At 44.3% G+C, this 14,797-nt stretch overlaps 1 protein-coding gene across 2 annotated transcripts in view; it reads right to left on the reverse strand.

Annotated features, from left to right (window-relative positions):
* Window positions 1–14,254, reverse strand: part of KDM7A (lysine demethylase 7A) — a 67,230-nt gene extending 52,976 nt beyond the window's left edge. For both annotated transcript variants that reach the window (XM_071551126.1, XM_071551125.1), the window contains exon 1: window positions 13,895–14,254. In XM_071551126.1, coding sequence (XP_071407227.1) covers window positions 13,895–14,010 — 116 coding nt within the window. In that variant the 5' untranslated portion in view covers window positions 14,011–14,254. The remainder of the gene's footprint in view (window positions 1–13,894) is intronic.
* Between the last annotated feature and the right edge of the window lie 543 nt (window positions 14,255–14,797).

Below are 14,797 nucleotides of genomic sequence, written 5' to 3' on the forward strand. Positions count from 1 at the left end.
AAATTAGACAATCCCATTTTGTGTCTCCCATGTTCCGGCACCAGCAACGAGGACCAGCACAACCTTCATACTCCATCCATTGCTGCAAATGCCCCGTTCTGGGTAACTCTGTGTCTGGTTTGCTGCTTTTACAGACTGCAGCAACAGCAACCTTGGCTTCAGCCTGATTTACACACCATTTAATTGGCTCCATATACCAAATACAGTTTACTATTTAACTGGGTTAAAAATTTCTTGTCCTGGTTGGTTTTAAAGATCTCCTGGAGCCTTCTCCTAAGTGGCCTTAACACCCACAGCAGCATTCAGAGCCTCAGCAGCTGTACCTGAAATGAATCTTTTATTGCCTTCACAACTCAACTCATTAAATAGTTCTCCTCTAAGAAAAATAAAAAAGAAAAATCAAAGAAATTTTTAAACTCCTCTTCTTCTCAAATGAGTAATTCCTTCTCCAGCCTACAATACTTTTCAGACATTGCTAAGAATTTTTTAGTAAGCTAAATAATTTCTTCATGTTCTAACCACAACCCAAAATAACACATGATGGCCCCTAAAGCTTTGAAATACCTTACTTTTAAAAGACAAATAGACTTGCAGTCAATAGCAAGTAGAGACAGATGCTTCATTTCTGAAGAAATCTGAGAGCAAACTGGCTCATCATCTCCAGCTCACCATGCTCGTTTCAAAAGCAGATGGAGTATCTGATTACATTAACTTCTATTTAAGCTATGATACAAGCAAACTGTTTCAGATACACAGATAATGAGTCTAAATATCAGATGTTACATTGGCTGGCTGGCAGAGCTGTAAGTAGAACAAGCTCCTTCAATCAACTAGATAATGCCTATAATTTAAAGATCTTTATTGGATTCTCAGCTGCTTATAGAGGTCCAGAGGGGCAGACTAGTCAAAACTGTGTCCATGCAGTCCGTAACATACGAAGAAGTTACTTTTACACATTATTCTATCTACAGAAATCTGTTCAATCCTCTTCAGATGGAATTAATGAAGCACAGAAATTTTCAGACCATGTGGAAACTTCAAATAATGTGGAACAAAGCTAAATAGAATTTGGAGGTTGAGTTACATCAGAACTAAGACTGAATTTTATCTGCATCCATTATTTTTATTCTGGATATAATCTGACACGCTGGTTTTAATCTAAAATTCTTAGAAGTTCAGATCCAGGTTACCAAAACCACGTTTGCTCTATCATAAGCTATTTAGAATCATCTGTATTATTTGCAAAACCACAAATCCCCATCTTTCATTCTAGATTTTACGCACAAACATTTTCAGAAGTAATCTTTACTTCACAGTCTGTGCTCCTCAGCTTTTATATGGGGGAAAAAAATATTTTCTCCATGTATCAGTGTATGTATAGCATATGTATGTACAGCTCTCACAATACCTTCTTCTCCACAATGGACAGAGCTCCCATAACTCTAACAAGAATGCTCAAAGAAATGAACAAGCAAAGTATGAATCATGAAGAAAAGTACTTACTGCAAAAGGTCCCCTGGAAATGGCTACTGATATTTACCATTCCTGGAAAAACTACAGGGGACAAAATGGTTCATTTATTGTGAAAAACACAAAATTAATTCTTTGGGAGGAAATTTCTAACTCAAATTTTGCTTAATTGTTTCTATGAGAGAAGACAGGAAGTCTGCCAAGGAGCAACATAACCAAGTGTTTTATTTTGGGTGCCAATGCTACAAGAAGTGATTCTATGAAAATGTCCTGATATAAGCCAAGTAAATCATGTCTTTGAAACTCAAGGGAGAAAGCACACATTATTATAGGCCTTAGGCTTTGTCTGCAAGGGTGATCTCTGCACCATTACACACTGAAGGTGAACTGCAGCTCTGCAGAAAGGCATTGCAACCCTGGTGGACAACCCGCCCACCACAACCCAGCAGTGCAACCCATGGCAAAGGCTGCCAAGAGCCTCCTGGCACACATAAGGACTGTGATCTGTCCCTTCTGCTCAACACCTGTGAGGCCACACCTGGAGCAGCAGGTCCAGTTCTGGGATCCCCAGAAGAAGAGATGTGGACACCCCAGAGTCCATGGTAAGCATCACTGAGATGATTAGAAAGCATCCTTCAGATGAGGAGAGGCTGAGAGAGCTGTAACCCTCCAGCCCGGAGAAGAGAAGTACAGGTGGCCCTCACGTGTGTAAATACCAGCGTGTGTGAAAGGTGACAGATACTGCTCTCTAGTGCCAGTGACAGGACAAAAGGCAATGACCACAAATTAAAGAATATGAAATCCATCTACACATAATTGCAAAAAAAAAATCTTACTTATTTAGTTTTAGTAATTACAGTGATCAAATATTGGAAGACATTGTCCAGAAAGGACAGAGTCTCCATCTGTGGAGATATTCAGAATGTACCCAGACAGAGTCCCGGGCAGCCCCTGCTGTGGCTTAGCCTTCTGGAGTGGGGAGTGAGGAGGTGTGGAATAGATGATCGGAGGAGATCTCTTCCAACCTCAGCAGTTCTGTGATTCTGTGACAATTAACTACTAAATCAAAACTTTCTAGATGAATTTGGGTCTACCACCACACTGTTATAAATCTAGTTTAACTAAAAGTAAGACCACTGGAGGGCCTCTGTTGCACATCAATTTACACTAAGTCAATTATTTAAAATTGCAAGTACAACAGAGCACAGGCTTGGAATGAACAGTTGTAAGGAAGAATTACTTTAAAGCCCAGAGCAGAAAAGAATGAGGGAGAAGTTGCAAGAACACAGAAAAGGAAAAACATATCTATGTGGTTTTGAGTGCAATATCCTATTACAGATGCTGGCCCCTAAAGCTTACTTACATTCGAAAGAAAGACAGCAAACCTCAGTAGCACCTACACTCACCCAGCACCTCGCCACTTCTCCCGAAAATTCAAAAAGCACCACCTGTTCTGCTGGCCCTGCACACCCAGCCAGCATGTGCCACATTCCCTGGTACCTAAGCCAGAAAGCAGGCACAGCTGCCACACTCTCAAACTACTGGGCACTAAAAAGTAGTGATGAAGGAAGAAGGTTTTGTTTTTCCAAGCAAGATGCAGAAGTTTATTCAGGCTGTGAGTTGAAGCTCACCCGTACGGAAGGCACGTTCACCTCCAGGTTACTCTGCATGTAAAGATACTCTTTATCTTCCCCACTTACGACCTCTTACTCTACATAGAAGTATCCAAGAATGAGGGACCCAAGCACAGATTGTAACATGACCCAAACACAAGTGCTGGTTAAGGCACTCAGACATTGACAAGATTATCTCGAGTTCTGGTCCCTGCTCCTGACATTAGTGAATATTTGCATACAGTGAGCAGGAATTACAACACAAACTGTTCCAGGTATTAAGACATGCTGATACTTTTTCTTAGTCTTCTGCTTTAATAGTGCCTTCTACAGGAACATAATAGGCTGTGCCCTGACTGTGGATGCACCTGTTTTTCTTTTTAAAAAAGCAGAACTGTCCATTCCTCTAAATATTTCAGAAACTGGTGAGGATGTTAAATATGCCTAAAATCTGCTCCATACCTGCCAGACTTCCTGAAGCAGAAGTAACACTGAACAGGTGCTGCTTTTCTACCTTGAAAGTGTTTTGACCTCCACTAATACAATCTGAAAGTGCCAAAAAGACTTTTTTTTAATAATTGGCAAGAAGTAGTAAATACTTGACAGGACAAAAATCCTGTACCACAAGTATTTCCTAGATAAAGATTTAGAGATCAAGGATCTTTAAAGAGCCTTTAATGAGTTTCACAATTCACTGAATGTGACCCATTAAGACATTTTCTTACAATTCAATTACCGAATAAAGGTTTATTTATCAGTTTGTTTATATTACATAACACTGGCTATGAAACAAAAAAAATCATAAATACTAAGGAAAAAATAATCAAGCTATTTGAAGAGTGAGAATTTCCCAACCTTAAAACGTAATTTGCAGCACATTCACTCAAATACTCCCAAGAGTCAGCTTTCTTTTAAAAGACAAGCTTTTCTTTTAGCAATTCAACCCATCGAGTTAAATATGACAACCTCAAATTGTTCATTCATCTTCAGAAAACGCAGTAATTAAAACTGGACTCAATGCAGCTGATTCAGACTAGATCCCATTCAGAGAAAGATATTCAAAGCTACATTTTAAATTTAAATATTAATCATCACTTCTTATTTTCTGCACACCATAAAGAAGTTTCCATCTAACTGATAACTCAGCCATGCATTTCTGTCAGTGAGCATCACGAAGCCCAGTGGCTGCATCACAACTTGGATCTTCCTCACATCACTCCAGAGCGACTGGTCTCTGCAGTGGACATTGTAGCACACAGGCTTTTTTCAGTTGCAAATTAATGTTCAAAATTAACTTGTACTGCAGGTGGGTGAAGTTTTAATATTCTTCAAATATTCTTTGTTCTGATAACAGTTTTTTTCTGCATTGCCTTCACTTTCCTGACCTCTCTCCATCCAACTTTTCACCTGGAAGACTCTCTTTTCTTCCCCAGGCTGCTTATTCCCTTCGTAGATACCCCATGTGAACAGAAAAATCTTCTGATCTCAGTTCCCATTTTTCAGACACCTGAAAACCAGAAGTCTCATTTAGTTACTTTGTGTCTGGTACAGAATTTTGAAAAGGAAGTATCTACTTTACTCTTATCCTCTTGGCATATAATCAGTAAGTTTCCAACATTGATCATTTAGAGATTTACAGTTCTTCTTCTAAACACATGGCAAGCATATTAAAGAATAGAGCACATTTCCTAACAAAAACCTTCTTCCAAAGTATCATGATGCACAAACTTCATAGAAAGGTATTGAATTTCTCAGAGGCTCAGAGCAGTGCACACATTCACACTGAAAGATGCTTGTCCAGCTTCCTCAGGTTGGCATTACAAGAAACAATTTTACTATACTATATAACTAACACATTTATATAAAACACATTTATCTGCTACTTCTCTCTCCAAATTCTTGATTAGCTGTTAAAAAACAAACAAACAAACAATACACTATTCAAAGCATTCAGTAACCTGTCATGAAAAGCATGTTATAGTTTATTCCTGTTGCCCTGGAATGGTGTGAAAAACTGGAGATAGAGGCTTTACTGCTTCAGGCTGCTACATGGTCCACAAGCAACTCCAGGGAATTGTCCACGTAGTTTGCCTTGAGAACTGACCTCACATACTGCAGGGATTTGTTCACTTCCATTCTCAGCACACACGTACTAAAAGCAGCAAGGAATGCACTGCAATTCACTCCATCACATGGTGTGAGTGTGCGAGCGCCTGTTCCATGTGAGCTCAGTCCACACAAACAACATGTCTGCTCAAAATCATTTCACTCATCATCTCAACACACTTAAAGGCTAAAGCTTTATTTTCCCATGTTTTACTGCTTTTTCATGACTTTGTCTCATTTCCCTGTCCCCCTCCACACATAACATCGCTGTTTAAGACTGTGTGTGCCATCAAAGAAACAAAGAGAATTAGTCTCAGTGCAACCCTATGAAAACAAAGATAGAGCCAATTAGAGACCTGCATTGACGTTCACATGCTGGGGGGGAGAAAAAGGGCACAGGAGCACTAATGTGCAATAAACAAACAGGATTGTAGACAAATCTCTATTTCTTAATGCAAGGAACCACCGTTGGGAAAAGACCACCTGTATGTGAGGCATCTTCATAAAAAGCATCTGCCATCATTAACCGGTTAAACATGGCCACCAGTGACAACCTCCTTTCTCCAATATACAAGAGTCTTATCTCTCTTACAGTGATAAATCTATTCAGTATCCAGCACCAGAACTAACCAGCAGTAAAATGGTTTGTACATCTATAAAGTGGAGGGTTTGTGGGTTTTATTAGAAAATGAAGTTATTTCCACAGTCAAACAAGGGCCAGGAAGATGAATGCACAGCACATTCTCAGCGATGATGGTAGCTGAGAAACCAATTTGAAAAAACAAAGGGAAATTGGAATTTGCCCATACTGGTAAAATATAAAAGTCAACTTTTGCAGAAGCATTTAAGAGATACACCTTCACTTCAGAAAACTCTGATCTACCCAAGTGATTCTTCTAACTCCAGTAAATACCTAAATCCTCCAGTTTCCCGATGCTTCGAGCACAAGCCAGCTGACCGTGCTGAAGTGTAAGTACAGCCAAGGCATCTGCTTTTACTCAGTTAAATGTTAAACAAGCACTTTTCAGCAAGGATGTTACTCCAATCACTCAATCCTACAGCTGTCCTGTCTGTTCTCAGCAAGAATAAGAACAGCATTCTAAAATACTTCTGTGATACTCACTCACTGCATCAGAGCAGCCCATTTTGCTGCAGTGCTGAGATGCAAAGGGATGCCCTCAGATGCCCTCGCTGCTCACTCAGGAGGGCACAGCTTCAGAGGGCACTGCTGCTCACCTCTGCCTCACACTCAGGTGTCCTCCAGGCAGACAAATACTGTACTCAGAACTTAACTTGAGATGTAGGAGACTACATGTGTGCACCATTTTTGGTCCTGTCTTACATAGGTAATAGAGCACAGAGAAACACCCAGGACAGTGTTTGGGCTTGAGGCTGTGACATGCCAACACAGCACACCTTCATGGAATAAAAAGGGGTAACACCAACCTCGGAGGCAGACTGGCAACACTCACCTGAGCACAGGGTCACATTAGCACAGCTCCCTTGTTGTTGTTCCTACACTGCTCCAAACAGCACTGAACAACTCGCAGATGAGCCCACCAGAAACCCTGAAAGCCCCATGTTAACTTACAATACCTCATTTCTCTCCTGCTTGTTCTTGACACTGAGTTTTGCAAGTCAACAGCATGATGTAATCCTTCAGTGAAGAGATCCAAGTATTTTGTTATTGAAACAAAACTAAAAATCTGTACCTTGGGCAAGCCAACTATAAGTTCTACAAGTACTATTGGGTAATAAGACACAGCAATTTCCTTGGTTGCTCTTCATTTATCTGTTTTGGCCTTTGTTTATTGGCAGTCAAACATCAATATCCTAAAAGAAAAGTGTCAGTCTCTTCAGAAAATACTGCCTGGTAAGTGGGAAGAACGGCAGGTGAGATCAATCCCACATCTTCAGTATCAAAGATTCCATTTCTCGGAGAGGCCCCTTTCCTTGCATTTTCATGAACAGAGCTTTAAGAGCCTTTAAGTGAATAAAGTATTAATGCAAATGGAACAAACACAATTAAATTTATGAAATTAATTTCCCAGGGTAACTGCAATGTCAGCTGACAGTTTCAGATGAAAATAAATAGACTTCATACCACAATATATTAAAAATCTAACACAGTCATCCTCACTTCCAGTTGGCTTCTAAGACAGAATGATGTGGGTGAGATTTAAAAAAAAAAAAGCTTTCTTGCTCTGTGATAAACATCAGCATTTATGCCTGCCTGAGCAACAATGAACTCAATATTTTCAAAAAGAAACATCAGTTTTGAAGTCTACTTTAGTTAATGGAGGAAACAGTATTAAATATTAATTCCATTCAAAAGCAGAATTGACCTGAGGAGATGTAACGAGCCACATAAATCCACATTACCACCATACACAGCAGACATCTCAAGACCTTCCACACTCCACAGATTGTTAGTTCTGTGTATTTGTGAGCTGGTGTTACAATACATTAGAAAGGACTGACAAATGGAAAATAGCTTAACTATTTTAAAAGCCATATATTTCACTAAAACATCTCTCATACATTGATAATACAGCAATGGCAAAGTTGTTAATTGAATTTTCATATTTAGGCAATGAGACAAAGGTAAATTGCAGCATATTTATGGTTTCAAGCATGCACATTGTACCTACAGAAGTCTTCACTGATACTCAGAGTTGTTTTGAGACAATGGTATTTTATTTCACAACGATGTAGGGAAATTATAAATATTTACATGAAGAGTATTAGTTCATCTTCAATTTGTACAAAGTATTATGTCAACAGAACAGAGACACTGTATGGAATGATCTTTCAAAAGATGATGCAGAAAGTGCACAGAAAACTGCACTGAGCATAAAAAAATTTGCTAATGAATATGAAAACTGTCCACAAAAAGAAAAGCCAGAAACCACAAATGAAGAATGAAAACAAAATTAATGTGATTTTGCCCACTGGCAGTTAACAGAGTGATACTCCACTATAAAGCTTAATCCATTTTACTGCCATTGTCTTGCCCTAAGAGATTCAGCATTATCCACAGATCAGGATTAGTTTAAAATAAAAAAATGTATTTCACACTCTGCACTGTAGCACCTTGCAGATATACACAGAATTAAAGGCAGCAGGCGGCAGTCCCCCACTCCAACTCCTCTTATCTCTGTAGTTTGTAGATACAACTCGCAAATCCGCCTTCTGAAAACATTTTGAACACTTCAGTCAAAACATGCATGTATTAAACACAACAAAAGGAAAGGAAGATATTGAAGTGCTACGTAAGCACCAACAAATGACATTTTGGAATATAAAATCATCATAAATTAACTAGCTAATAAAAAATTCACTACTAGCCAGTTAAACTACACATAAATACTTACAGCGCCTTTGCACAGTCAAGAATGGCCAGAGAAAAAAGATTATACCAAACATATAGATCAACTATAATATTGTAAAAACTCACAGTAGTGTTTCAATCACTAAACCTGAAGCTCCCTATCTTTTAACTAACACTGAAATAATTAATTTGTACAGATATTTTTTGGACAATATGTGTTTTTCTTGTCCTAGTTATGTCAAAAGACATAGTCTAAAACATCTACTACATTTTATTCCAGAACAACAAATGAAAAAATTCACCAAATGACAGATCTAAAGCACAGAAGTGTTAACTTCCAAAGTATACACACTTCAAATAAAGCCAGTTTTCCAAGAGAACTGTAAAGAAAAAAACTTGTACACGTAATTCCGCATGTTATTACACAGTTTGAAAAACTGAAGAAATTTTAATACTTGCAAGCCTTCAGTGCTCATTATGGTAGAATACATCTAACTTTAATATATATTAATAAGTCTTTCCACTTCACAGATGGGAACCAAGAGGGGGAAAAATGCTTTGCTCAAATGAAGAATATAAAAAGGATTGGAAACAGACACCCAATTACACAAGTGGTTGTCTGGCAGCCTCATTATAACTTGTTTCTTCTCAGTTTAACCAAAACTGTTTCAGCTTTTGTATTGTTAGAAGAACTGAAGTCACTTGAAGTTACTTAATTCTTTGGCACAGGACACAGAGCTCATTGGACTTCAGTTGAGGCTTCAACCATCCTTCTGAGGAAACACGGCTAAGACAAGAAAAAGGAAGGTTAACAAACACATCAGCTTTCCCTTGAGGTCTGAAACACTTCCCTAAAATAAGCCCAATTGCCACCTGAAGAATTTAAGGCTTATACGTTACAACAGACAGAAAGCCAACTCGAGAGCCTGTGGTGCCACTCCAAAACTTTACTGAGCAGACAAGCATTTGTTGATTCAGTTCAGATTCCTGAACATTTCTAACTACAAGGCGTTAATTCTCTGTAAACAGAAGGTCCACACCAGCAGGCATTTCCACAGTCTCTTTGCAGCCTCCACATATCCTGACATGAGCATCACGACACCTTGTCCTCCCAGTCCCTTTAAGGCAGATGCAGGAGCTTTGCCTGTCCCTGCAAACAGATGATGCTCTGGGGTTGCATTTTTACAGCTATGCTGGAAGTCCTTGGCTCCTCCAGACCCCGCTAGAAGAGCAGCTGGGGCTGGGCCGAGGCCACAGCACTCAAAGCAGAATCATGTAAGGTGACCGAGACACAAAAACGAGGTTCCACAAAACTGGGTAAGCTACTGATCCCAAAGTAGGTAGCGAGGAAGAAAAAACAACTCTTCTGTCTTTTCCCACGCACTATCATCATCTCCAGCAACACAGTCCTCCTCAGTGTTTTGCAACACTCTGAGACTCATTCTGACTTTGAGGAGCCCATTCAGCTCAGTAACCCAACAGAAAGCTAACCCAGCAAGGGAATGGGTTCTGTCAGCTTTCTGAGCAGAGCTGACTCACCAATCAGGCAAGCACTGAACTAGCAAGAGGATTTACAGTAGGATGCAGTCAGGAGCAGGACAGGCTCCTTCAGCAGCAAAGAGCTGGCGAAGGCCATCATGCAGAACCTCATGTATAAAGCTCCAGAATAAAGAACCAATTCAGGAAAATGGTCACTATAGTATATGCATTTCCTTCTTTTCTTAAGGAGAACACCTGCCTTCAGAGTATAAACCGGTGCATTCAGAGAGACCTGACCACATGACCCAACAGCTGTAAGAGGGAACCTTGATTTTAAATTGAGATCATAGTAAGGAGTGGTTGAGAAGTTTTATGTTTCTTCAGAGACCAAAGACATGTTCAAATCTATACAATATCAAAAAAACTATGTTCTACACGAACTTCACTCAGATGTGATTTTAGTGTTGAATTTTTTCTCCATTTGAGGAAAAAAAAGCCTCAGGGCATCTACAGTTCAAATACTCATCTTCAAAAGGTACACAAATCACCTTTCTTTTCAAATAATGTTATTAAATGTTTTTCAATAATGAGAAAACTGTAAAAAACATCACATATCTAATGGCAAAATACCATCAGTGAACTGCCATAGGAAAGGGAAAAGGAAAGTTAATTCTTTCAAGACTATACAGAATACAAAATTAATGCTGAGATCAAGAGTTATCCATTTAAAAAAATTCCACATAAATTGAATCAATTTGACTTTGTTTTGCAACACAAGTATGTACATACATACACTACACAGAGGTTAGTGTTGTGTTTCCTTTACTGCCCTCTAACCTGCTCAAATGAAATGCTTATTTCTTTACACATAAAAAAAATCATAGAAGTAAAAGGATTTATGCCATCTAAATTTAGCTTCACTTACACAAAACACTGAAGACATAAGTTGAGCAAAACTGGACCGGCAAAAGTTGCAAAGCTGACAATAGGATTTCTACAAACTTCACAAACATATTTCAAGAACAGAGATTACTGCAAGATCAGTTTTTAAAAGCTACTCTGTGCATGAGGTTACATGTATCACAGCAAAAAACACAAGCGAGAAAAGATGACAGCATGTAGTCACCCTAATAATTGAGACAGCATCAAAAAATGAAGGGAGACAGAGCAAGTATCATTCTATGATACCTATCATTTGAAGATGAAGCCAAGAAATTAAAAAGGCTTCAAGAGTTACTGAACAGATCCAAAAAAAAGTTGAACACTTAGAGCAGAATAAAGGACTTTTTATGCTGCATTCTAGCTGGAGTAAATCTTAGACAGGTCAGAAAGCAGGAAGCAGCTTAATGTGACATTTTTATTTAAAGAAGATAAAAAGATGGGAAAAACACAAAAATTGTCTAAAATATAAATGGATTTGCCCGTCGGAAAGATTTGACAGTTTGTCACATCTAAGTCTCTGTAGTCTCTCCACTCCTGCAAGCCATTCAAGGAAGCAGCAGAGCCTCAAACGCTGCACAGGCACACGCGTTACGCTCTTTTGTTCAGAAAGGGGTAATTACCCAGACTGTGGCTGGATGTCGGGCCCACTGGTGGAGTAACTAAAACCCGCAGTGTAGCTTCACAGCCTTGCCAGGCACGACAAAACATTTGCTTTTACACAAATATTTGCCAAAAGCAACAAAATGCATGTTTGAAAATACTACTATATTAGTAACAGCAAACCAAAATTTAGTCCTTTGAAGACAGGCAGTGCAAGCAGAAAACACAAGGGAGGGGGGGAAAAAACACGAAAAATTTAAAGGGACTAAGTACCGATCTGTCAGAACAGACTTTGAACTGCCTCCACCGTACTGTTCAGGCACTCTCTTGACCATACACAGGAAGGCAGCAAAGAGTCCATAATCCAATAATACGTGCCAGGTATCATGCAAGCACTTCACAGCCTTAAGTAAGTCTGCATTTATTTGTTTCTTAACACAGAAGACACATCACTCCCATTCCACAGGTCTGAGAAAAACATAAAAATATTAAATCAAGAAAGCATGAAACCAAGAAGTCCACCAAAACCTGCAAGATTTGAGAATGGATGTTTTCTTTCACAAGCCATGTAACAGTCTTCAGACACTCTTAAAGCAAGGGGAAAGGTACTCCCAGGGCAGGGCACAGCTGGCAGAGGGCAATGGGTCTCCCACAAACCTGTCCCTTGGTTACAGGACTGGGTGACATGCAAATAAACCCAGAGCAGCATGGTTGTTGCTAATTCCTGCTGGTTTGCTTCTCCATTTTTAGGGTTTCAGAGTATCAAAGCAGTTCAGTGCTAGCACGGTTTTTCTACATTATATGACAGAGCTCCATCATACTGAAACTGTGGAACTTTTTGCAGATCAAGATTCAAGAAAGCTACCAAGTGGTCTGTCCCACTTTTGAATCAGGCAATACTTTGCTCCTCACAACAATTCCAGAAACTGGTTCTCCCGTACCCCAGTAATACTGACGCACAAGGCTGGCATTTGAGTTAAGCCTGCATGGAACCTGAGCAATTGCCAGGACGGGCTGAAAGAGCAACTACACAAATGCAGAAAAACAGCTGGAAGAGAGAGAACCTGTAACCGTGCAAACACCTTCAGGGGATGTCTGCACCTTTACTGCGGGCAGCGAACGAGCTTGACAAACTTGTATTAAGCTTCTGTAACCCAACAGAGCTGTTGTAGGTCTCGCTGCAAACAACAGCACTGGCAAGAGCAGCAATAATCTAGATAAAAACACTAACGTGGAATTGTTTTTAAGGTACGACAATTCTGCTTTGACCAGTTTTTACGATTTACAAAGCCCTTTTCACCGTTTCCATTATACTTCGGTCCGAGTCGGCACAAACCCACGCACATCCCAACAACGTGGCAAGAAAACACTCGTGCGCAATAATTACTGTTAAGTAACACCCAGCTACGCAACCTACTTTCAGCCGGCGTTTGCCTTTCGCCGTTGAGGGGGAAAAGGGAAAAACAACACAGAGACCCACCTCAGCTCCCGCCCCCCTTGCGGGTCCGGCCCTGCCCGGCAGGGGGCGCGGCGCGGGGCCCGCCGCTGTTGTTGTGGCCGCTCGGGGTATTTAAACGCCGGCTTGTCAATCACCGCGCCCGGCGCTCCCGCACGGCGGGGGCGGCACCGACCGGCCCCCGCAGCCCCGGCCCGGCCGAGCCGCTGCCGCCGCCGCCGCCGCGGGCCCCCAACTTGCTCCTTTGTTTAACTGCCCGTAAATCCCCACCGCCCCCTCCTCCTTCTCCTCCCGCTCGCAGCGGCTGCCGCGGGGCCTTTTTATTATTCGCACGCTCGGGTCGCAAAACACACGCGCGGCGCCGGCGGCCGCTCGGGACCGGGCTGGAAACGTCAAAGCAGCGAGAGGCGCGGGGCGACCCTTGCCCTCCTGCACTCCCCCCGCCCCAAACAAAACGCAGGAGCAGCCGGAGCTCGCAGCCGGCCGAGGGCAGCGCCGGCGCCCGCACATCTCCGTCGGGAGACCGCGCTGTCTCGGGAGAGACCCCCGGGAGCGCGGGGGGACACGCGGCGCCTCCGCACAGCCCGCACAACTTCGGGGTGGCCCCGGCCCCGCATCTGTTGCTCTTTCGTAACCGGCCCACCCGCCCGGCCCGTCCGCCCCCTCGCAGACGCCGACCCATGTGCCCGGGGCCGGCCACCCCCGCCGGCACCGGCCACCGTCCCCGCTGGGGGGAGCGGGACCGGGCTCCCCCGCGCTGCCGCCGCGCAGCCATTGTCCCCCCGGCGGGGCCGGGGGAAGCGACCGCCACCGCCTGTGCCCGGTGGCCGCCCGGCCGCCCGCCCCGGCCGCTGCCCCGCCGCCCGCCCGGCCCCGGCGCGGCTCCCGTTGCCGTACCTGCCGTGGAACCAGTCCTTGCAGATGTCGCACTCGATCATGAAGCGGCTCACGTCGTAGGGCTCGCGGCACACGCAGTACACGGGGGTCGCGGCGGCGGCCGCCGCTCCGGCCATCTTTAAAGAACTCCCTGACTGAGCCGCCCGCTCCTCCCCGTCCCGTCCCGTTCCCCCCGCCCCGCTGCCTTCGCCGCGGCCGCGGCGGCGCCGCCAATAACAACAGCGCGCGTGCCGGCCCCGCACGCCGCGCGCGCCCCCCGCCGCCGGCTGGCACGCGCACGGACAGGCGGCCGGCGCGGGAGCGAGCGGACAACAGCGCGCGGGGGCGCGCGCACGTGCGTCACCCGGCCCCCGCGGAGGCGGGAGGAGGAGGAGGAGGAGGATGGGGACGGACGAGGGGGAGGAAGGGAGGAGAGGGGAGGGGAGAGGCGGGAGCCGCCCCGCCCGCCCCGCACGGCGACCGTCCCCGTCGCGCCTGCGCCCCGCGGAACGGAGCGGCCCCCGCCCCGCCCCGCCCGTCCCGGCCCGAGGGCCGGGGGCACTGAGCGTGCGCGGGGGCAGCGCCGATGCCCCGTCCCGCACGTGCCGCCCCTCCCGGAGGGCGGGGCCCGGGGGCACGCGCGCGGCCCCCCCGCCGGTGTCACGCGGGGGGCGGGGCGGGAGGGGGTGCCGCGAGGACACGGCGGGACACGCCCCCCCCCCCCCCTTATGTAACGACGGCGGCGGCGCTCGGAGCGTTGCTCGGCCTGGTCCTGTCCCCTCCGGCCTCGGGCCTGAGCGGCTGTCGGAGGACGGGCGGAGCAGGCGTCGCGCAGCCCCGGGGTCGGGTCGCGCAGCCCCGGGGTCGCCTCTGTCTCCTGTCCCCCCGGACCTGGCCTGTCGGCCCTGGCCTCAGCCCGGCACA

Source organism: Pithys albifrons, chromosome 3, assembly GCF_047495875.1.
Source record: "Pithys albifrons albifrons isolate INPA30051 chromosome 3, PitAlb_v1, whole genome shotgun sequence".
Lineage (NCBI taxonomy): Eukaryota > Metazoa > Chordata > Aves > Passeriformes > Thamnophilidae > Pithys > Pithys albifrons.